This window comes from Strigops habroptila, chromosome 8, assembly GCF_004027225.2.
Source record: "Strigops habroptila isolate Jane chromosome 8, bStrHab1.2.pri, whole genome shotgun sequence".
NCBI classification, from domain to species: Eukaryota; Metazoa; Chordata; class Aves; order Psittaciformes; family Psittacidae; genus Strigops; species Strigops habroptila.
In genome coordinates, this window is record NC_044284.2 from 62,233,631 (window position 1) to 62,257,811 (window position 24,181).

A 24,181-nucleotide genomic window follows, 5' to 3' on the forward strand; every position below is an offset into this window, starting at 1 on the left:
GTAGATGCATGGGCATGAACTAAAGCTAATTGCTGGGACCTTCTGAGAACTTAGTGTGTGTCACACCATCCAGGTGTGGCCATAGGTCATAGGGAGGTTTTAACATATATGTTCTTAGCAGTTTTACCTGACCTTCATGGGATGAATTTGAAGGTTAAATTAAATTACCAGTAGGCAGTAACCACAGACATCAGTAGTGTTTTATAGCATACATAGTTTTCACTTTTTATCTTTCCTAGTTAAAACTGAACTCTCAGCCAACTATAGGTTCAAACAGATTTATTTGGTAACTAAAATTGTTCAGTAACTTCTTCCATCAAGAATTTTGAACTTGAAAATTCTCTTTCAGGGTCATGCTCATTTTGATGTAGCATTAAACATGCAAGAGTTGTGTTGACAGGGAGTACAGATTTCCTCTGTAATGAGAAGTCTAAACCAGTGATGAAAATATCTGCATTCAGTGGATATCACCTTCCACCGCTGCCTCATGAAACATTTACTGTTTAATATTTATACAGTGATACCAAACTCTTGCTGAAATCCCTGCCTACGACTTGTCTATCTCAGGAGAGCTTTTCAGTTAATTTTTCCTTGCCTAGTACAAGTAAGATCTTGCCCTGTGGGCTGGCTTTTAGCTGGCTTTGTCTGCAGACCTTACCTTTAAATCACAGTCCCAATACTGGGAAAAAGCAGTTGCCTCATTAGGCCACATGGAAATACGATTTCTTTCAACCGTAAATCAACCAGAGCTTTAGTAACACTTTACAGACTTAATTTATTATTTTCTGTTGAAATTCTTTCTTAACATATGGCATCATAGTCATACATTTTGACATTTTATGTTAAAGTCATGTCAGAATCGATTCTCTGTACTGTTTATTTGATTGTGGTTCAGAATTGTATGCTAGTATTTCATACAGTTTTATTTTCCAAATCGATCATGCTTTTGCTTCTAAACTATTCCTATGAACAGCCCACGCTCATTGGAATCCCAAATTACATTTTTCCTGCTCTTTAGGAATTTAAATTCCAACAGCTATAACAGTGAGCTATCAAAAGTAAGCTCCCTTGGCTTATCTTACATACGCAATGAGGCAAAAGCTTCTTTGTAGTAAATGCTTTCAAATACTTATCACATGGTAAATGTGGGGTGATTTCAAATTTCACAGCCTCATAATTGGGAGCAGTTATCCTGACATGCACTGGGAGCTGGAAGTTTACTCCACTGAAGGATTTTGTTGCATTTCCACCCCACATTCAGGCTCTCAGAGAGCGGTGAGCTCAGCCAGCACCATCTGTGTTTCAGCTGACTATGTATGGTGGCCAGTCCCTGTGCCCAGCACGGGCTTGCTGCTCCATAGGGTGGGCTTTCTGGTTCCCTTGTGAATCTCATGTGAAGCCACAACCATCTTTCACAGCTTGGACAAAGGTGGTGCAGATGGGACAGGTTTGCAGTGAGGAGGGAAGGAGATGCTCTGAGGAGCTGAGGACCCTATGCTGAGAGGGAAGCATCTGCCACAGGGCTCGAGGGACAGACCTATAGGTGTCCACACTCTCTGCATAGCCAGGCAGCCTTGCCGAGGTAATGCTTTGTTTGGATGTACCCTTCAGTTTCCTCAGCATCTCTTCTCATGAAGTGGTGTGACATTCAGCAGACAGAATAGGTCCATAGTGCAGGAGGTGTCCGGAGAGGTCAGCATCATGTATGTCAGATTTCCTGCTCGGATCATTGCTGACGTGGGCATTTGCTGCACCATCTCCTCAGAGCGATTTGCTGGCAGTGTGGTGTCTTCCCCGGTGATGGGGTGATGACACCCATGAGCCTTCTCAGCCACTCCTCCCCATTCACTCAGCCCTGAGATTTTGGAGAGTTGTCTTCAAATTAGCATCACTTTGGACTTGGGAAATATGATGTTTCTCTACTTCTGAGTGATAAAAATTATAGACTTAAAATGTGGAGCTTTCTAGCAAACCTGTAGGTCTGTCAGTCACTCAAAGTACTATTTGGGTGACTTTTCTGTCATGGTTTGAGTCTGTTTTCTTGTATAAGAAAAGAGTAAGACACACTTGAGTGCATGTATGTACAACAAAGAGCAAATAGCTCCCGCTAGATCAGAGTCTGTTCTCACCTGCCATAGATAATTCAGATGAATTCAGAACACTGAACATAGCTATAATTAATTCTGCATTTACACCAGTACTGTTTTTCAAAGGTGTGGTTTAATATGTCAGTACTCTCAAGCAAAGTGTAGAATTAAAATACAATACTCTCTCAGGGCACAAGATAGGCTTATAGGGAACCATTCCCATCCGTTATTTTCTGTCACTGAAATTCCATTACAGGTTGACATAGTGTAACTGACAGCAAATTTCAGTCCAAAACTCCATGAAGGTAGCTGTATGTAACACGTTACCTCAAATAGATAATGAAGGATTTGAGGGATTTGCACTTAGTCATAGTACTGTAACCATGGTTTTAGTTTGCATGCTGTTTTCATTTTGTATTTGTGCTTTAATTCTTTTTATGAATGTTCAGGTTGAAATAAATCTAAAACGTTATCCCACTCCATACCCGGAGGATTTAAAGAATATGGTAAAATCAGTTCAAAATCTGGTGGGCAAAACAAGCCATGGAGTACGGCCTGAGAACGCAGCACCAACCGCCAACAGTGACCAAACTGTGAAAGACAAGTATGAGCACAAGTGGCCCATGGCACCAAAGGAGATTTCAGTGGAGGTAATGTAAAAGGATCGTTGTTCCTCTCCAGAGTTCAAAATGAGGTTCTCACATAACTCCCTCTGGTGATATGCTGCATCTGCCGTGAACTTCCTGCCTAAGAGCTCCTAGTTTCATTCCATAAAGTTAATTTAGTTTTATATCCAGTTGCTGGTTTTCCCAATACTCCTGAATTTATCAGACTAAACTTTTGGTTTTAAATCTACTTAGATCTGAATTTATCTATTGATACATAAGAGCACTCTCCTAAATTGTAATGATATGACTTGCAGACTAGGAGGAGAATGGGCCTGATCATGATTTACATCTCAGACTTCAGTAAGTGCATTTCTGTGTCAGACATGTTGCTGGCAAATCAGTTTGTTCCATCTGACCCCACGATGCCATTAGGTTCTGCTGCTTCTATTCACACTGTGTTAGTGGAGAGACAGCCAGGGACCTTGTCACAAGTGAATGGAGTCAGCAGGAGTGCTGCTTCGACTGCAGGGAGCTTTAGATCAGGTTTCCCTTGCACAGAGGGGACTTAAAACAGGTTGCAGAATGTAGCCCTTGGTATGTTTGCTGGAGCGGATTGCTGTGTGTAGTAACAACATCTTCGTTTCTAACATGAATGCATTCACTGAAAGGTGAATTCCTGAATAGTGCAGTCTTGTGCAAAGCTGCTACAAATAGCTGAAGCTTTAACTCAGAGGGCACCTACTCATTAACATTCACACTAATGACTTACTCTGTGCAGGCACAGTTTGTGACTAAGGGAAATCTCTCACCCCGGCAGCAGGCACTGGTAGTTTAAAAGCTTGGGCAGGTCAACAAGAACACCTTGAAAATCTTGATGGAGTCTTCATGTTGAAAAGAAAGAAATGAGGAAAAGAAATTATCACATTATCTTGTCGCTCCTCTGTTAGTTACACATCCTGCTGAATTCATTGTCCTTGAAATATCCCTGGCTCTGGCTAGTTGTGTGTGCATGAATTTTTCTTCCTCAATTTTCCATAGCCTTAACATGAATTGGCTGTTCTTACATATTCAGCAGCTGCTGTAGCTGCTCTGTCAGTGCCCTGTGTTTTATTTACACTGCATTTCTTAGAAAAAAAACCCCAACAAAACCAAACCAAGAAGTTTTCCTTCAAGATGGCTTCAGAAGACTTTCTTCATATCTGGGCACAGTTTTGATTAGTCTTTCAAACTAAAATACTTACGTTAAATAATTAATGTTTTTATCAAAGTCTGAAATCTTAAATTCCATCATTTTTCCTTTTGACTCATTAAATCCTTTCTTACTGTGTAAATCTGGCCTTTGAGCCAGCATATGACTTGTGGTGTGAGCATCGACGTGTTCTGCTGTTGTTGATGAATACATGCAGTTTATTTTGTATCATGTAGCTTTTGAACTTGAATATTCTTAATAGCTTTCGGCAGGTTTTAATTATCCCTGCTGCGAACATATTATCTCTCTGGAATTTGGATCGATGTTGTCTGACAAAGACATTCGGTGTTTGGTCTTGTGGCTGTGGTTTCAGAAGGAGGTGGCTGTACTGGTTTAGTACAGCCTAAACTAAACGTTTAGTACAGTTCAACTAAATGTTCAGTTGTTAAACTAAAATGTTACTGAGCCACAGCAGAGAGTCCCGTGGGTTCACAGAGCCCAGTGAAGCCTCTGTTATGGGGGTGTAAGGAATGAATAAATTGCAGAAACACCATAAAATACTATAGTTACCCTGAGAGGCTTGTATTATACAGACTGTTTTCTAACACAGAAACGGGTGAAGACAAATTTCCTTCTTATGTTTTGTTCTTTGATCAAAATGCATTCACTTTTGCTACAGAAACACAATCCTGTCTGGCTTTCCTGTGAATGTTCATGAGCATCACAGAAAGCATTCTATAAAAACAGTTGAATTGCTGAAGATGCTTGCAGTAATTCCTGAAGTGCAATTAAATAATGTGATTGCAATTTCCTACTTAATTTCCTACCACGAGCAACTGATGTGAGCAGATGACTATTTCCAGCAGATCAGTGAAGATGTATTTTTCATCTTCTGATACCGTAATAGTGAAGATGGTGGAACTTTTTCAAGATCTTAATATCCCTGGTACTCAGTCAAGACTAGTACCATAGAACACCAGGTTGGAAGGGACCTCTAGGACCATCTGTATTAGTTACACAGCTACCTTCTCAACTAAAGAAGAGAAAAAAGTCTTCCTGTCATTCACACAAGTAAAGGCACTGGGAAGATGTTGTGGCTGTAAAGCAGGATGCTGCATACATTTTCCTCTCTTTGGCTTCCTGCATGAAGATAAAGAGGAGGTATGGGAAGTTGGAAAAAGGGTGAATGATTTTGTGAATAATATTAGCATGATTTCAGTTGTAACACATTAAATAAAACATAATTAAGCTCCATTTGCTTTGCAGATAATTAGGAGACATGATCTCAAGCCTCAAGTTAAATACAGTTTGAAATTGCAGGTGTGTTCTGATGTAGATTTAGGCTGAAGACAGTTTCTAATAACAAGGTAGTTTGATTTCAGGTGCAGTGCTCACTTTTTCATCCTCAGAGGCCAGACAAGCTGGTTTCTTTTCTGATCATTTTTGGGTTTCCTTGCAATTAATTTACCCGTCTCTTCACAAAACTGTCTCTAAATAAGCAAAGGGAGCATTTGAAATGAGCAAGATGCTACATTTCAAATCCCCTGTTATCATCCTCCACCTGCAGTTCTAATAAGCAAACAATTTCTTAAGTAATCATCTATTAAAATAAATGTCTTCATTGTCCTAAGAATGAATATCCTGATGTCTTTCATGTTGCAAGATGTGCATTTTGGACAAAAGGAAGTCTAGGATAACTCAAGTGTGTTGTGTAGCCATTCCATGAGAAACAATGAGAAATACCTCAAATCAGATTTCAATCAAGATCTTTATAGTTTTGATATTCTTGAGATGCATGGATTGAGAAATAAACTGGAAATACTTCTATATAACTCTCATCTTTGGATTAAAAAAACCTCTTTTCTAGTCCAGCCTACAGCATTCCACCCTCAGTGTTAATTCCAAGCAGATCTACTCATACTGCATAAAAAGGAGAGATTGTTACTCTTGAAGTGATCCAATGCAGATACTAGTGCTAGGAGCTACAAAAATACCCACCTGAGCTGTATGGGATCTTCTGAGACCTTCACCTCATCTCAGCCAAAATCAGAGCTCAATCCTTCTAACTTCTGACCCTGTCACTGCGTGGGTTTGGGTTGTGGGGTTTGTTGGGTGGTGGGGGTGGAGAAGAGCGTGGGTTTTAGTGGAAGTTTCACAGGCCTTCCTAAAACATCATCTTGCTTTTCCAGGAAGGCTTTTATTTCCCCCAGGATGCCTGGCTTCACTTGACTCAGTCCATGCAGCTACTGTGGGAGCTGTTTTCCACTAATGAGATGTGCAATGACAGGCTCTCCTGGTTGGGGGAGGAATATATGCTACAGTTTTGGTTTGTCTCTGTTTTAAGCCCATGTCTTGATAAGTTCTTTGCAGCAGAATTACCTGTATTTTACCAGGAATCAGAAATATCCTCATTATAGCAGTTTGGGTTTCTCCACAGCACAAAAGATCTTTACTGAGGTTATGCCCTTGGTGCCTCCTTGTCAAAGGAGAAAGGAGGTAATGATTTCCTTATCTGGAGGTCTGGCTCATAAGAGACCTTCCTTCAGATAGGATGTCAAATGTCTTAAAGTTAATTTTCAGTTACTTTAATTTCTGCCTGACCTTATTGTGTCTGGATTGGAGGGGCATTATTCAGGACTGTCTCCAAGATACAGCTGCCTTCCCTAAAGGACTTCTCTTGACCCCATGAGGCTACTGCTGTGCATGAGGACACGGGAGGTGCAGTGTTCCGTGTCTGGGCATGGCATCTGTGCACTTGTATACACAGCACATGGAGGTGAGACATGTGCAACTGGGTGCAGTTCCTTCAAGACAGGGAGCAGCAGAAGTTTGTTTCCTCCACAGATGAGAGACTGCAATTCACATATCAGCGTGTTGCAACTCAGGGCAGTGCTGAGACTTCTGTCCTCACACTGAAGAGCACCTTCAGAGCTGGACAAGAGCCTCTGCATGGCTTATAACTGAGGGTGATGTTAGAAGGTCCTCTGGAGTACATGACTGACGACTGGTCGGATAAGCTCTGTTTATGAAGCTCTGAAGTTTATCTTTGCAGAATCCTGACCATGTCAGCTAACAGGCTTACCCATATGAGATTGAACTACTGGAAATGGGAATTTTCATTCTAAACTACATCTTTGTAAAGTGGGGATCTCTAACTTTGGTTTCTTTGGTGATAGGTAGTTCTGGTCAGCTCTTGGGTGCATCCCCTTGGCTGTATTTCTGATCACCTGGATAGGCAAGGTCAACGTGTGCATTCCTCCGACTGCCTGTTGGTCCACCTGCCTGCAAAGCAAAGACACATGGCAGGAACAATCATTATGTCCTACCTGCAGATAACAACTTTTTTCCAGGATCTACCATGTCTTCCCATGTGAATCCCCAAAACTACCACTGCCCAGTCTGTTCCTCATGTAATTATGTCTTCTCGTGAAGCTCTATCATGTGTCTGAGATTGCGGCTGGAGCTGAAAAGGTGAGAGCTTGCTGCACCAGTGCCGCAATGTTGTGCTGGCTGCTGTGTCACCTCTGCAGGTAGGCAGCGTGTCAGGGTTCCTTCGTTCTCACACTTTCAGATTCTGTATTCACATTCAGAAGTTCTCCTTTCTCCGGTACAGTTAGGTCTTGTATTAACATCCTGTTTGGGAGAACCTTCAGATCTAATGGCTCCTGAACCTTGCCTTTCTGGAAGCTGCCGCTGCAGCCAAAGAGTGGGAGAGATTGAGGAGCAGGTGGAAGATCTTCCCCTCTGCTTTCTTCTGGGATAATCTCAGGTTTTGGGGTAATTCTCTGCATTCCTGGATTGAGGACTGAATTTTATTTACATCAGTCTGATAATTGCTAGCTTGGACAGCAGCATACCCGGCGCTGTGGCTGCCTTTCACATGCTGAGCTTCAGAGAGATTCACTTTGTGATGTTGTCAGGAGAAGACTAATCAGTGGGACTTTGAAGCTACTGACCTGCAGAGCTAAGAGGTGCAAGTGCTGCCGCTTTCTGGTCAAAGGCTGTAACGTAAGTGGCTCAGTAAGGCTTTGTTACAAAGCCACACCACTAACAGTGGCTGTCAGAAAAGAAGCCCATGTCTTAGTCTTGCTCGTATCTGGGGATGTTCTGGTAGCTTCTGGCTGCGTTTGTTCGTACGCTTTCTGTGATCTCCTTTATTATTTCATTAAAATCTGGACCAAGTAACTTTTGCCTTAATCTACTTATTTCTTTGCTTCTCCAATTCTTTCTAGCCAGCATGTCATTCTTCAGACTGACATAGCCTCCTGCAGTTTAGAAATGCTGCCAACTCTCTACCTGTATTTAATTGTTCCTCTGTTACAGACCCATCATGAATGGTCCCATATTCCTCTGCCTTGTGTGTGCTGTGCCTGCCCAGAGCCCCCATCCACTTTGCTCCAACGCTTCATATTCTTTGCAGTCTGAATCCAGGAGAGGTTATTTCAAAAATCCCATTTCTCCACATTATAATTTAATGTTCTAGTGTTGTCAGCATGAATAATAGGTGATATTTCTCTTTCCCAGTTACTTTAATGGTTTTCATCCTGTATTTTCTCTTGGGAAATAGCTCACCATATTTTTCTGTCCTTTACTTATATCTTTCCTGTAAGACCTGATGAACAAGTTCTGACACAACACAATTGCATTTATCTCTTCCCTTTGTTCTTGCAATTGGTCCTATTAATAATACTTTTCTTTCCTCTATTAGTGGCCTTTTTGTTCCTGAGCTTGTAAGAAAAAAGGTCCTCTTAAACACAGTGGAATTAATGGAATATGATTTTGGTTTTTTACAACATATTTCATTTTCATGGAATATTCACAAACACCAGACTAGTCCTTCCAAAAGTGTATTGATTTTTGTTGGAATAACTGGACTAGGGGCTTAAAAGAAGAGAAAAACCCAGAAGTATAACATAGAAAACTACATAAAATCTTGCACCTGAAATAAAAACCTGTGTTCATCGCTGTGTCAAAAATGGAGCTGCTGGTTCCTCCTGTCTCACAGCAAGTAGTTTTATTTTAAGCTTATAACTTTTGGAAGTTTCATGGCACAATGTTGGGGTTCTAGGTTCAAGACAGAGAAACTAAAGAGTCCCGAAAGGGTGACCTGTCTGGTACAGACAACACTCATAAATCAACGGTGGAAATCCCAGTCAGGAAGGAGGAAGAAGAGCATACAAAAAGCTCAGAGGTACAGCAAGAGGCTTACCATGCACCGTACTTCGGAGGTGCAGAATTCCGCACTGTGAATGCTGGGCACTTTTGTATTCCTCAAAAAATGTTTGCATCAGTTTGTTACACTGCACTAGAAGACGGTTGTGCTGCACTGGCAGAATGCTGTTGCACTATTGGTAGCTTTAAGTTGTATGTACACCACTACTGTCATGTCAGAAATACCCTACACAGCACGGGATCTCTGCACGTGAAAGCAGTTTAAAGTCTTGAATAAAACTTTACAAGACACTGTAAGACTCAGTATGTAGCTATAGTTGCTTAAATGTTAGCACTGAGGGGGTTCGTTACACGGGCTGTAAAGGTATCTGGTTTGTTATGGTGCTGCCTCCAGTAGAACACCATATGCAGAAGGACTGAAACATCTGTTGTGTAAATAATAACATATTCTTCAAGGAAAAGTCACATGGCAAATGCTTCTACAAATCCCTGTTTCCACTGTTACTACAAAAAGTAGTTAATGGAGAGTAAGCCTCTGAAAGCTTTCTCCTGATGAGTAAAGCAAGTAAATTTAAACATATTGTAGCATTTTACATTTTAGTAATGTGGTCTGGGGGTTGGTACTCCATTTTAAATTGTTTCTTTTTCCTTTATTGACTTTACTCTGCAAAATCACTGGAGTACCTTTAACCACAAAATGTCAGGGTACAGAGATCCTCATAGCCTCTCCATTAGTGTAAGTTCCCTCCTAAGTATATTTCTCCTAACCATTTCCTTCCTCATTTATACTGCTAATGATTGATTTTCTCCTTATATCTCTCCAAGACTTATTTACTAGATACTCTTCTTTTCCAGCTTCTACCCCTTTATGAAATCACAGCTCTCATTCCCAAGCAGATGCATGTTTCTCCTACCCCTCCCCACAAGGATCTTGGCTGCATTGGCACCACTTCCCAGTGTTGCCCTGCCCGTCTCCACCATTCCCTTTCCATTCCACCCACCTCCTCCCAAGGGCAGCGTTACCAGTTACTGCTGTCATTCCTCCAGTAAGTGCCACCCCCACCTCGTCCCCCCAAGACACCAATCTTCAGGCTAGTGTCTTTCTCATTTCTCAACAATTCCAGGGATCAGAAATGCCATGGATTCCCTCTTTGTGTCTTCATTCCCTTCCAGCTATCCTATGAGCCCAATTTAAATGTCCTAATTTAAAATATCTAAGGGTACATCTCACTTCCCTTCCACTTCTGAACTTGTTATTTTCAGTGTATATCCTGTTGCTGGCTAGAACAGCAAAACGGTTGTGCAGGGCAGCCTTTGAAGGTGCAGATTTGCTGAACTCTCAATGGGAAGTTTATGAAATCTGAGTCATTTTAATTTAGCAAAAAAACTCTTTAGAGACAAGGTCATTTTAATTAAATACTGCAGTAGGGACAGCTGAATCCATGGGAGGAGTTGTGCCACGCATAAATGAATGAGGATACTTACTCCTGAAATAAGTTGTTGTTTGTTCTGAATTTTTATTCATTCCTACTGGCAGCTTGCACTTCTGTGACCTCTGTGCCATCAAAAATGTTTACATGGCCTTGATGTATCTCGCAAGTTCCATCTAGTTTGTCCCTGTTTTCAGAACGAGCTCAGCACCAGAATTTTTACATGTATTTGTGTAGGACTAATTAGAATGTTCAGCTGACAAATCAGCATGATTAGACACGACCCGTGTGGTGGGGCTTTTGTGTGTTGTCACTCTGATGAAAAGAAGACTGTGAAATGTTTGCTCCTTGCAGTTTGAAGTGCATTCTGGTTCCTCTGTTTACTCTGCGTTATTCTATTCCCCAGGAAGCCTTTGGACATCCTCCCACCGAGATGAGGATAGGGGAACTCCGTCCCTCCATGCCAGAGACTCCGTTGTACCCACCCAAACTTGTTCTTCTGGGTAAAGACAAGAAAGGTACTAACTTGACTTACAACCTTCTAGATGAAAACGTGTGTACTGTACACAGGTAGATGACAGACCCTTGGTCTGGGGTGAGCTGTCCCTGCCCATGGTAGGCGGTTGGAACTAGATGATCTTAAGGTTCTTTCCAACCCTTACTGGTTTATGATTCTATGTTCTACACATCACTCTGTTTTTAAAAGATATTACACATGTGTTTGTGGACATGTGTATATATCTCCATAGTATCCATTTAAAAATGTTTTTTTCTGGAGTTTAGTTGTCAAATGCCACCCCCTGAAAACGTTTGCTGTGTTTTGTTTCAGAATCCACCGATGAGTCTGAAGCAGATAAGATCCATTGTATGAACAACAGCGTTTCCTCAGGCACTTACTCCGACTATTCCCCTTCCCAGGCTTCCTCAGGGTCCTCCAACACGCATGTTAAAATGGGGTCCTTGCAGACAACGGCTAAAGAAGCAGTGAACAACTCTTTGTGGGGGAACAGGTGGGACCATCTTTCTACACAGCTTCTGGTTGCCTTTCATCTTAGGTTATCATAGGTATTCAAAGTGATTGTATCCTACCTGTGAAGGCATTCAATTAAAAAATACAGTGCTTTTACACTGGTTTTGCAGAGGTCTGTGTAGCAATTCAAAGCTCAGGCTGTGCAGAGTTGGCCACCCTTTCAGACTCTGTGTCAGTAATTCTACAGCTGGTGGTTCAACTAAGTGCTATAACCATGCATTAGAAGTGCCTAGTAATTGAGCTGCAATTACTCTGCTCTCTGTGGTCCTGAGCTGCAGCTGGCTGTAGTTTCACACAGACAACAGAGTGTGTGCCTCATTATTGCTGTCCTGAGCCTCACTCTGCCCTGGTTATCCAAGAACACCACAGTTCTTTGGAAGCTGTAATTTGCACTGACCATCAGCAACCTGGAAGCACTTTCACACCATAGCAGGAGCACCCTGCCTGTCTGTTCCTGCTCTAAATCACCTAATACAGTTCCATCCACAGGCTCTTCCCCATTAAAGAGAGGCTGGAGCCCGCTCACTGGAGATGGTTAAACCCTTGGTGGTGAGAACATGCACATACTGAATCTGGTATTTTTGTTAAAAAGAAATGATCATGTAAGTGTTAAAAATCATCTTCTATTGCACTTGTAGAAGATTATTTTTAAAGCAGGAAAATATGTTCAGCTGGAATTCTATGAACATGGCATTGAAACCAACCAGGAGTTTTGATGGACTTGTTGGTTTGTCTGTGTATGTACTTACAGAATCTGCGCTCCAGTGCAAAACACTGCGGCAGGTATTCGTGCCCAAGCAGTGGCACAACATGCACAAGGATCCTGGTACGATCCCAAAGCCAGAGTATACTTGGGAGAATATTAAATTACCTCATAACTACACCTTTCTGATGGCTGCGTGTGTGCTCTAATAGAGGGCATTTTATCTTGTTTGGGTTTGTTTTGTTTATTGCAGGTTGGCCCAGTCCTTTCCGCAGCCCCTTGAAACAAAGCCATTGCTGAGCCAGCGGGAGCCGGCGCCGGCCGGGAGCCTGCCGCAGCGCACGGACCGGCGCCCGCTGAGCGACACCTTCACCGACAGCTGGAACGACAGCACCCACTACGACAACACGGGCTTCGTGGCGGAGGAGAGCACGGTGGAGAACCCCACTGCCAACCCCCTCCTGAGCACGAAGTCCAGGAGCACATCTGCACACGGACGCAGGCCGCTGATCAGGCAAGACAGGATCGTTGGCATTCCCCTGGAGCTGGAGCAGCCGACGCTCAGAAACACACACGAATCTGAAGTGCCTCCTCCCAATCCTTGGCAAAATTGGACCAGAACTCCTAGTCCTTTTGAAGACAGGACAGCTTTTCCTTCCAAACTGGAAAGCACCCCCACCACCAGCCCTTTGCCCGAGCGGAAAGATCATATCAAAGAGTCTCCTGAAATGACTAGCACTTTCACTCCAGGAATACCATGGGAATATCACGATTCAAATGCTAACAGAAGTCTCACAAACGTCTTTTCCCATATCCACTGTCGCCCAGATCCTTCCAAAAACGTGATTTCAATCAGCAAGAGTACGGAACGGCTTTCTCCCATGATGAGGGATTTAAAAACTAACAAATTTAAGAAGTCGCAAAGTATCGATGAGATAGACATTGGTACATACAAAGTGTATAATATACCCTTAGAAAACTATGCATCTGGTAACGATACTGTAGGAACCCACGAGAGGGTGGACAAGCTCCTGGGCCCAGAGCACGGCATGCTGAGCATGTCCCGCAGCCAGTCTGTCCCCATGCTGGACGACGAGCTGCTGACCTACGGCAGCGTCAAGGTGCAGCCGCAGCAGAAGTCGTCCGTCACGAAGAAAGTCTACCAGTTCGACCAAAGCTTCAACCCGCAGGGAGCCCTGGAGGTGACAGCGGACAAGAGGCTTCTGCCGCCGTTCCAGCTCAACCCCGAGTACATCCCCCAGCAGAGTAAAAACCTGCCGCAGGAGCTGGTGAGCCCGAGAGCCTACCGCGGCTACCCGCCCGTGGAGCACATGTTCTCCTTCTCCCAGCCTTCGGTGAACGACGAGCCGGTCGCGGCCCCCTTCACGACCCAGGGCTCTCGGCCGGGCTTCTTGAGGAGGGCGGATTCGCTGGTCAGCTCCACCGAGATGTCCATGTTCAGGAGAGTCAGCGAGCCCCACGACCTGCCCCCCGGCGATAGGTATGGCAGGCCCCCGTACCGAGGCGCCGTGGAGCGCCAAGGCAGTATCTCGGTGGCCGAGTCTCAGTTCCTCAAGAGGAACGGCAGGTACGAAGACGAGCATCCTTCCTACCAAGAAGTGAAAGCCCAGACTGGAAGCTTTCCAGTTAAAAACCTGACACAAAGGAGGCCGTTGTCTGCAAGAAGCTACAGTACAGAGAGTTACGGCACATCCCAAACCAGGCCGGTTTCAGCGAGGCCTACAATGGCAGCTCTGCTGGAAAAGATTCCGTCAGACTATAACTTGGGTAACTATGGCGACAAGCCTTCCGATAACAGTGATATAAAGACAAGGCCTACCCCTGTGAAGGGAAATGAGAGCTGTGCTAAAATGCCCGCTGACTGGAGACAACAGCTACTTAGACATATAGAAGCTAGAAGGTTAGACAGGGTATGTTTGGCATTTCTCTGCAATTAATGCCTTTAGTTGTGTGTTTCGGTATGTCAAACTATTTGCACGTACAGTGGTAACCACCAGAATGCCCAGTAATGAAATTCCTTGCATTGGTGTCAGAGGAACCGGCCCGCAAAGGGGCCTGGGGGTGCTCCAAAGCAGCTGGATCAGGGTTTCCTGGGTAAATGAGCAATATATACAGAGTCTCTGCACAAGTAATGCACCGCGGTGCACGTTACTAATGTAGTAACTGCTGCAGCACTGCCTGAAGTAATAAAACCCATAAACATCTCTCCTTATCAACAGATGGGAAGGTGCTGCTGAAATCCACCACTTCAGTAATGATTTGAGAGCTTTAAAAGATGCTGGGTACAGCTTTGCAGTAAAAGGAAATAAAACCATCAGAGTTAAAAAGTAACATCATGTATTTCAGCTTTCATATCACTGTTAGTGGAGGGGATTTCAAGGGATCCCTTAACTCTGAAAAATGCCACTGGATACACACTGCCACTGTTTTTAACAAGGAATATGATCATTACTCCTTCTAGCTGTAGGAAGTTCTGCTTATTTGCCTTCTATACAAACCAGTACAAGTATTAGCGCATGATGTCAATCTTGGTCTTGACTATTTAATGACCTGCTTCATGAATTGGATTTACTTCATAATCTGAAGTGGTTGTGAAAAAGTACTGTCATGAAATGCAGAAGTTAGCTTCAAAATGTGTCCTTAAACCTATTTTTTTTTGCTAGATACTCATGAGTTTGGTGTTAATATATTCATAACCTTCCAGTTGCTTGGATGTGATGCATATTAAAATATCCTTAAGGATCAAATGAGTAAAGCTTAAAAACTGGCTTGAAGGCTGAAGCTTTTCCTTTCCTTCAGCTTTCTGCCTTGTGTTTGTCAAACTGATTGGAAAATTCCTAATACCTAGGCAAAGTAGTGCACCCCAAGTAGGGCCGTTTCTGGTGGAAATAAACACTTCCCAGATGTTTGTTTAAGAAATAACTTCACACTTAGTTTACAATGTGTATTTGCTCATGGGAAGCTGATGCTGGTGGCTTTATCTAGTTACCTTAGTCCACAGCGATCCCTGCAGGTGCCAGCGAGCCAGTTCCTGGCTGTTGGCCACCCAGGATGAGCAAAGCTCTAAGAAGCTGGGCTGTGTGGTGGGGACTGTGCTGATGGGAAGGCCTGGGCACTGCCGTGCAGCGGGTGCTCCAGGGGAAGACGCTGCCCATCTGCCCAGGGCGGTGAGACGCTGGTCTGCGTGGAACCTGGTCCCTGGTGGGTCCCAGCTCACCAGGAGCAGCCGCAGAGCTGGGGAGATGGTGCAGAGCCTTCTTGTGCAGGGTTTTCTCCTCTGCCTTTGATGCTCTTTATACTAGAGACATTTTCTGGCCCCCCTGTGGTTGCAGACGTACCAAAATTTGGCCGTATTTGCAAAATAAAGACTTGTACCATGTTAAATACTGCAATTTTCAAACTACAGAGAACATATTTCATCTGCTGTCAGCGTTGAAGTCTTTTCTGGTATCCATTTTATGTATAACTAGCAATGTATTTGCTTCCGTGTGACCCAGTGCATGCCTCAAGAAGCTATTTATTTCTCGGTACTGTTTGTTTGCTTAAACTAAAACTTTGTGAAATTAACCATTTATGTGTGATACTTACTTGAAGGAGCATGTGTGTTCATACCTGTCACGTGGTTGTTTCCTCTACTCAGACCGCTGCTTACAAACACAACACAGTTAGCCTTGGCATGCTGCACTCTGGAGGGTTTTCAGCAATGCATGCCGGCAGAAGCATGACTTTAAACTTGCAGACTAAATCTAAATTTGAAAACCAAATGCTTCAAGAGCTACCTCTACCGAAAGTAAGTATGGGATAGCCAGCTTATACCAGCATTACGAATAAATTGATAATACTCCTTGCTTTCTCCTGGTTTAGCTTTTGCCTATGATTCATGCTTATACTCTACGCAATCCAAAAAGCAAAGATGATAGTTCAACACTTTTTCTTACTCCATAATCTTGCTTTTTGGATTAAGTAGCACTCGTGGCTGTCATTACTGCTTTCTGCTCTTGTGTTACAGACTGATGCCATCATTTTCTCAATGACTTAATACTTGCACAGAAATGGAGAACGTGCTTTGTTTTGTCACTGTTTGATCTTAGAAAATTTGATGCAGAAATGTTTAATTATACATTTAAATAGGCTCTGAAAGACAGGGATTTTAATATCTGAACATTAATTCGGTATGCTGTAATAGTTCTGGGTGTTGAGTACATGCCTACCACACCTAAAAACTGACTTTAAATTTTTGCTGAGTGATGCCTATAGAAAGAAAATAATATTCTCATTATTTTACTGGTTTTTTTACAGCTATTAAGGATATATTATTGATAAGTACTTACATACATCATACTTATCGATTATACTTACATACAAAACCATATACGAACACATGTGCTTAAGGCCAGGTTGGACACAGGGGCTTGGAGCAACCTGCTCTAGTGGAAGGTGTCCCTGCCCGTGGCAGGGGGTTGGAACTGGAGGAGCTTTAAGGTCCCTTCCAACCCAAACCAGTCTGGGATTCTCTTCTGACTCTTAAGAAGTATTTGATGGGAAGAGCACAGATGTCACGGCAGAGAGGGACACAGCTGAAGGATTTTCAGAGTGTCAGGAGGAGATGCTGGGATGTTGCTCTGCAGCACGCGTGGCCACGCTGGAGTCCCTGCGGCAGCTCGGTGCCAGCACTGGCAGCAGTTGCAGCACTGGGAATAGCGGGAGCGCTGGGCGCCGTGGCAGCACTGGGAATAGCGGCAGCGCTGGGCGTAGTGGCAGCACTGGGAATAGCGGGAGCGCTGGGCGCAGTGGCAGCACTGTGTGCGGTGGCAGGGGGCTGCCACTGCAGCAGCAGCAGTTGGGACAAATTAGCAGCTTCTCTGTGAGTAGTTAAAGGGCAGCAGAGCACAGAGCCAGGCGCTGCAGGGCCATCATCTGCGCTGTGAATTGCAGGGCTGGCCTCAGACTGGTGTGGCCCCCGCCAGCTGGCACCTTCCAGGCTGTCCCTGGCCGGGATGGGCTCTGGAGCCGGCCAGAAATTCCTAAAGGAGGGCTCCGGTGCCCGATTTAAGGGTCTAGATCCAGGTCTGTTTAGAAGAAGAAGATAGTTTAATAGCAGCAATGTGACCAGGAAGTGCTGCTTGGCCAGAGGACAGCCCTAGCACTGCTTAGCTTAGTGATACAGGACTAAGCACCGTACTCTGGATTTCCAGGGCAAGCTGTGAAAGGTTAACACACACACACACACACACACTCTGAGCTCATTGTCAGCTCATTAGCTCCTGCTGTAACCTACCTCCATTAACACCTCCCATTCAGCTGTCCCTGGATTTAAACAAGTCCTGATGTTAGTGTGTGCTTCTCTGTTGTTCAGCTGATGCCGTGTAGGTCAAATCTTAACCGTGGTAGATGTGTGTGTGTTTGGACACAGGCAGCTTTGCGGTGTTTCTTGTACTGTTTTTTCTTTCAAAGAATTTGTTTGTCTACTTGGGTATATGCTAATTCTTGTCACAAGTCCTTGCAAGAAGTGTGTTTGACATCAGCTCCAAAGAACGTTCTATTTCCTACACACATTTAGGAATAAGGTATTCTATAGCACTTCAAGAATTTTAGGCTGTAGATGAATATGGATACTAATATATGGGTGCCTAAGGAAATTCTAATATATGGATGTCTAAGGAAATTCATGACAAGTTTTGGGGTGTGGGCTTAAATGATTTATTCTGCTTTATATTTCATTGGCATTGCTACATACCCATATGAGATGCTGAACTGCATGAAGGGGGTGTATTCTCTTGCTGTACTGTTTGGAAAGTGTTGAAAAATTATTGTGGAACGTATAATGTGAATGTTTAGTATTGCTGAATTTTATTCCTTCACATGTTCTAAGGAATTTGCATTTCTTAATGAATCCAGGCCACAGCAGCTTAATATTTACCTCTTCTTCCTCCTTCTTGTGGCCTAGATTCAAGAGAGTAATGAGTGACATCTAAGTGTCAGCATCAGGAAATCCAATATAGCAATTGCTTATATCGAGGAAGTTTATTACATCGATTCTGCTCCATGTATAAAATATTTGAACTGCTGCTTTTTACCTCCTTCTAGATTTAACAGACACGTAGTTTGTTGCAGGCTGTAGATGAGTAATATTGCAAGTACACAAATTCATTTTACTGCAGAAAAGGAAAAGAAAAACCTATTACCACAGAATTTTCCTATTTATTAAGAAAGCAGAAAGCAGCCCCTTGTGTTTTTCTTTATCCATTCTGAGTGCAAACTCACCTCTGCAGATGAGTCAGTTGCTTATAAAACCAGCACAGCATTATCTGCAGTGACAAAAGAAACAGTTTGCAAAGGAATTATTTCCATTTTTGGCATCCATCTCATGATTCTTCTTAAGGTTTGTGGTTTTTCATCCCCAGAAGGGTACAGTGCCACCTCCCTTTAGGAATAATCAGCATATTCACATGTATCAAGGCCAGGTTGGACACAGGGGCTTGGAGCAACCTGCTCTAGCGGAAGGTGTCCCTGCCCGTGGCAGGGCTTGGAGCTGGATGAGCTTTAAGGGCCCTTCCAACCCAAACCATTCCATGATTGTATGGTCACACAGGAGTAAAACCAGGAGTTCCCATAGGAAGCTGCCTCACTAACTCCATGTCCCCGCGTGGGGAGGCACCTACCACATGTTATAAATTCATGTCATTCCACCTGGGTGTGTGGGTGGCTCTGAAGGGATGACTCGCAGCACAAAGATGATGCCTGGCCTTTGTCATTCTTTTTTACTACTCCTCAGAGCAGAGATTTTTGCAACTGTACTTTTTAGGAGCTGTTTGCTGCTGGTCTTGGATGATGTACCCCCGTTTGGGTGAGGGTTATGTGGGGATGGGCAGCTAACAGGGCAGAATGGCTGATCCATAAGGCACAAAGACCCAAATTCTGGTCTGTGGACAAAGACACAGCTCGGCCTGTCCTGGGCCGACCCCAGCAGCTGTCCAGGAAAGGTTTAGCTGCATTAGGAGGGACTTAGAGCCATAAAGTCAGGTTCCATCCATGTCTACATGCCAGCCTACAGCTCTGGACCCAAACTGGCGTGTTGTGCTATCCAAGAGACCCAGCTAAAGAAGTGGTTTGTGATTTTTTTTTTTAATATAAGATGAAGTAGCCTGAACAACAGTGGGGAAGAACAGGCTCTTTTCTCTTTGCAGATTACCATTAATCAGAGCTGAATGAGCAGTTAACTGAATAAGCACTTCCCAGTGCGAAGTGCTGTCGGTGGTAGTGCAGTGCTGGCATCTTGGAAAGTCTGGCACAAAAAGCCATACCCATGGTACCAAAATCTCCAGTGATGGTAGAGAAAGACAGAGACAAAACAGAAAATCAGGACAGAAAAAGTACATGTGTTCTAAAAAGCCCTGGAAACAGGAGTAAAATAACCAGGGGAAAAAGAAGAAACGTGTATAAAAGGAGAGAAAAGTGGAAAATAATGACAAAAGTCTCAAGCTCATTTGGGAAACTTTCAATGTGTGTTATGTCCATTCATAGCCAGGACAGCATTTAGTTACTGGTTAATATCATACAAATGATACCCTGTTACCTTAGAACACCACCAGCCATAGCCTAGAGAGAGGTCACAGCACACACAGGATGCACAGAGCATACGTGAGGTGAGAGTAGTCCCAAGGAAGTATTGCCAGGAAGGAATGTTTTCTGAAGAAACTATGAGCATATGGTTTATCTTGGTGGCAAATACTTACTTAAAAGGTTTTTGATACCTGAATGACCAGTAACAAAGTTCTAACTAACTCGGATATTAGTGGCAGACCGCACATTTAAATAAGGAACTTTGCCAATGTTTGTTTCTCTGAAATAATGAGTTACATTAAATTAAGTTTCTCTTCTCTCTCATCATTCATTATTCTCATTATTTCTCTTACATATCTTTCAAGATCTTCTGCTTGCAGAGTCCCTCAGCAATATGATTACTTGCTAATGAAATGTTGTAAGAATTTAAGAGGATGCTGCTTTAGCAATAGTGTGTTGCAGTTTAACTGGGTTGGTTACTGAAATAAACATGAAGAGAGTGTTTTCTGTCATGGTGTGCCCAGTGACTAAAGGCTGCCCTACCGTTTCTGCAACAGACCCCATCGCAGCAGAGCAGCATTCTGGACAACGGGCAGGAGGAGGTGTCCGTGAGCAGCCAGTGGAACCCCTACCCGCTGGGCCGGCGGGACGTGCCCCCAGACACCGTCACAAAGAAGGTAAGCACACGAGCAGGCCTCCGACCTGGCTCTGCTTCTCTTGTTCTCCCAGCACATCACTGGCAGGAGGAGAACAGGTCAATGGGGTTTGGGAAATGCATACTTTTGTTTCTAAGCTTAAAGCAATAATCATGGTGATTCAACTCACTTGTTTTCTGGCCACATGTGTTCTCTAACATCATGAGAAGTCACTGGAAATCATTATCCACAGGACAACATGTGCAGACCTAATATATCTCTACAACTGCCTGACAGGAGGATGGAGCCAGGAGGGGGCTGGTCTCTTCTCCCAAGGAACAAGGGATGGGACAAGAGGAAACGGCCTCAAGCTGCCCCAGGGCAGGTTTAGATGGAGATGAGGAACAATTCCTTCCCCAAAGGGTGCTCAGGCATTGGAACAGGCTGCCCAGGGCAGTGCTGGAGTCACCGTCCCTGCAAGTGTTCACACCCCGTGTAGCCGAGGCCTCAGTGCCATGGGTTAGTGGTGGCCTTGGCAGTGCTGGGGAACGGTTGGACTCGTTGAGCTTAAAGGCCTTCTCCAACCGCATTGATTCTGTGATTCTATGATTTCAGGATAGTGTCTTCATGCCTGCTCCCTGTTTTTGTATTTATTCATGCAGACGCTGGTAGTCACATCTCTATCTGTGAAACGGGCATGTGAGTTTGGCAGGTGTATTCCTGCAGATGTCAGAGAGCCGTCAGCTCCCTCTTGGCCTGCGAAGTCTTCACTCAGATGTTTCATTTCAATTACATTCTCCAGTTCATGCCACAGAATGAATGTGTTGAGATGGAGGGCAGCCCAGCACCTGGGCACAGCCATTTTCACCGGGACATCCTAGGCACACATCATTTGCTTGATAAACTGTCTAGAAAGGGGCCTAATTTCAAGTACCTCGTGGTGGTAGATATCAAATTCCAGTGCTCGGATCTGGCCTGCTTCCATGCAAACACTGGCTGCTCTCTCCCAGCCCCATCTTGGCTCTGCCATTTCGAGATGCTCTGATTGTAAAGCTGGGGAATGGAGGATCTTGACAAACTGAACTGTGTTCACAATCAGCTTTACAAGCTGCAGCTGCATGTGTAAGCAGTGATGATTACATTGATCATTATCTACACGGAGATTGGCCCTGCTCGTTCCCGAAGAAGAGTCTTATGAGTGAACAAAACCAGTGCGAAAGGCACAATGTGCGCACCAATAACTTCTGTGGTATAATTAACTGTCAGCATTGAGGAGGCAAATATCTCCCTACTGGCTTCACATCTTTGTATCCAAGACCGTTTCAGAAGCAGCAGCCCTTGCCTTCACACGAAAGTGGTGACAAGAGGTGGACAAGATAATTGCTTGAAGGTGGGAGAAAGACATTGCATCCAGAGCAGCCCAGAGATTCCTTCCCAGGCACGGGACAGGGACGAGGAGGAGGAGGAGGAGGGCACCTGATATTGATGGAGCTGCCTCTGGCAGCCAAGTTATTCGAAGGGTTTCTTTGTTCTCTGATATGCAAGAAATCAGGGTAAAAAAATTAAGACAAGTCACGGCTTATCATCACTGGCATATTGGGATAAACTCTGCCTTTATCCCCTCACACAGTCTAACTCAGTCCGTATCTTCCATTTGTACACCATTGGTGTTACTATGATAATAAACTGCAGGTTCTGTTTCATTCTGCATATTTCAGTATCTCGCTGCTCAGATGTGGTAAGTACAAACGTTGCACAATGGTACCGAAATCTGCTTAACTCAGTGGAGTAATCCATTGTTCCATCCCTTGTCAGCTACTTTAACTACACTGTAAATATTGGACACTGAGCTGAAAATAATTAACTTCTGTGGTGGATGTTAAGGAATACAGATGAATTTGGGGAAGCAGCCTGCATAATAGATGCTTTTCTGCAGAATAACTAATTCCCATTTCCAAGAAAGGTAGATTATCCACCTCCAGCAAGAGTCACAGTGTGAATGCACAAGAAGTGGTGACAGGATGTCTTCAAAGTCTGTTAACAGGGGGGGAGAAAATGAATTCTGAGTGTTGTTCACATCAGTATTTCTGCTTCCTGGAAGACGACTTTTTCTGTCATCAACAGGACAGAAGCCAGGTACATGCCTGGTTAAACCTTCCGTGTGCTGAGTTAGCTGCTCCTCTGTCAAAGGGAAGGGTAGAAGTGTGGTGAGGGAACCTCCAAAAGGGCACTTGGAAATCACTCATTGTGTAAAAAGGGATGTTGGAGAGTGAGAACATGGATGGCAAATGAACAGACATCGGACGAGCAGCCTGGCCGCGGGTGACGGCGCCCAAGGAGGAGCAGCGCAGGTACGGGGATGGGCAGCACAGGACTGTGTTAGCTGGGGCAGCAGGTTGCAGCAGCGCACGTGAAGGCTGAAGCAGTGCAAACTCTTGAAGATCCTGGCATGGGCTGCAGTGGTCTCGGTGGGTGCAGAAGGAGCCTGTGCTATGGAACTGGAGCGAGGCGGCTGCCTCAGAACTGGGACATAGAGGAGTGTCCAGGTCACCATTTCTCTCCCTTCCTGACCTGGGAGTGTTTCTGTTCGCCACGACCAAGAGGCTGGAGGCTCTTTCCTGTTCATTTCCAGCATCTGCTCTTCAATACAGAGGTCTTTGAAGCTGATTAAGAAGATCTGAGGTTTTTCAGTGAAGAAGCACAATTTTTCTTGTATTTGAAATGGACATTTTCCTCTGAGGCACTGCTGTGTCTTCTCATCTGTTTTCCTGAGAGTATCAAAAGGCCAAGTCAATGTAAATCAGCATTTCACTTATACTTACAAAGTATCGGAGCTTCCTATCAGTAGATATCATAGAAATTTAATGATTTGATTAGTTACATATTTTAAAAGCCTCATTTGTTCCTAGAAGCAGGCAGGGGATGTAACTGGTTACACTTTCTGTACACAGTGCACAGTGCTGGCACAATGCTCTATTTGTGTTATCAATCTGATTCCAAATTATCCGCAGGGAATATATCCCATCCCAGTATCTTCAGAGTGTGCTGTGATGGATAATCCACCCTACATCAATCTATTAAATGTTTTCAGTTCACAAAACATCCTGAGCAGGAGCATATATCATGCAATGAGTTCAAACCAGTGCTTTCTGTTTCTAAAGCATCCTATACATGGCTAATTTCCCTTAAACCCCCAGGGGCACTAAATGCAACGGGCATGTCCTTGCTGCTTTTAATCACGGTGGTTTCCAACCGTGGTCAAAAGGCAAACCTCTGAGAGGATTTAAGAGGTTTGCTTTTACTTGACTCTGTAAGTTGTAATAATTGCTTCTTTTCAGCTTCCTGAATTTCTGGCCTAACGGGTTACGTTACCCACAGGCAGGTAGCCATATCCAGACTCTCATGGGATCCCAAAGCCTTCAGCATCGGAGCCGCGAGCAGCAGTACGAAGGGAACATGAACAAAGTCACCATCCAGCAGTTCCAGCCGCCGCTGCCCATCCAGATTCCCTCCTCGCAGAGCTCTCGGGCACCTCAGACGGGGCGATGTTTAATCCAGACCAAGGGCCAGAGAAGCACAGAGGCGTACCAGGAGCAGGTGAGGGAGTGTGTCTGCAAGGGAATGCTTTGACAATGCTTTTTGGGGGGGTTTCTGCCCTGTGTGCAGCAGGAACAGGGAGCCTGGGGCAATAGCAGAGGGTGGCATCAGGGGGTGGCTGAGCTGGAGGTGGGTGAGCAGCTCTG

The 24,181-nt window shown here is 44.2% G+C and overlaps 1 protein-coding gene across 7 annotated transcripts in view; it reads left to right on the top strand.

The window, feature by feature from the left end:
- Window positions 1–24,181, top strand: part of LRRC7 (leucine rich repeat containing 7) — a 161,307-nt gene that overhangs the window by 129,392 nt on the left and 7,734 nt on the right. For 2 of the 7 annotated variants that reach the window (XM_030494082.1, XM_030494085.1), the window contains exons 16-22: window positions 2,537–2,737; window positions 10,893–11,004; window positions 11,316–11,496; window positions 12,473–14,150; window positions 15,881–16,030; window positions 20,361–20,480; window positions 23,817–24,035. In XM_030494082.1, the coding sequence (XP_030349942.1) occupies window positions 2,537–2,737; window positions 10,893–11,004; window positions 11,316–11,496; window positions 12,473–14,150; window positions 15,881–16,030; window positions 20,361–20,480; window positions 23,817–24,035 (2,661 nt within the window). Of the gene's footprint in view, window positions 1–2,536; window positions 2,738–8,952; window positions 9,076–10,892; window positions 11,005–11,315; window positions 11,497–12,472; window positions 14,151–15,880; window positions 16,031–20,360; window positions 20,481–23,776; window positions 24,036–24,181 lie in introns of all 7 variants that reach the window. The other 5 variants (XM_030494083.1, XM_030494086.1, XM_030494089.1 and 2 more) reach the window with 4 other exon arrangements.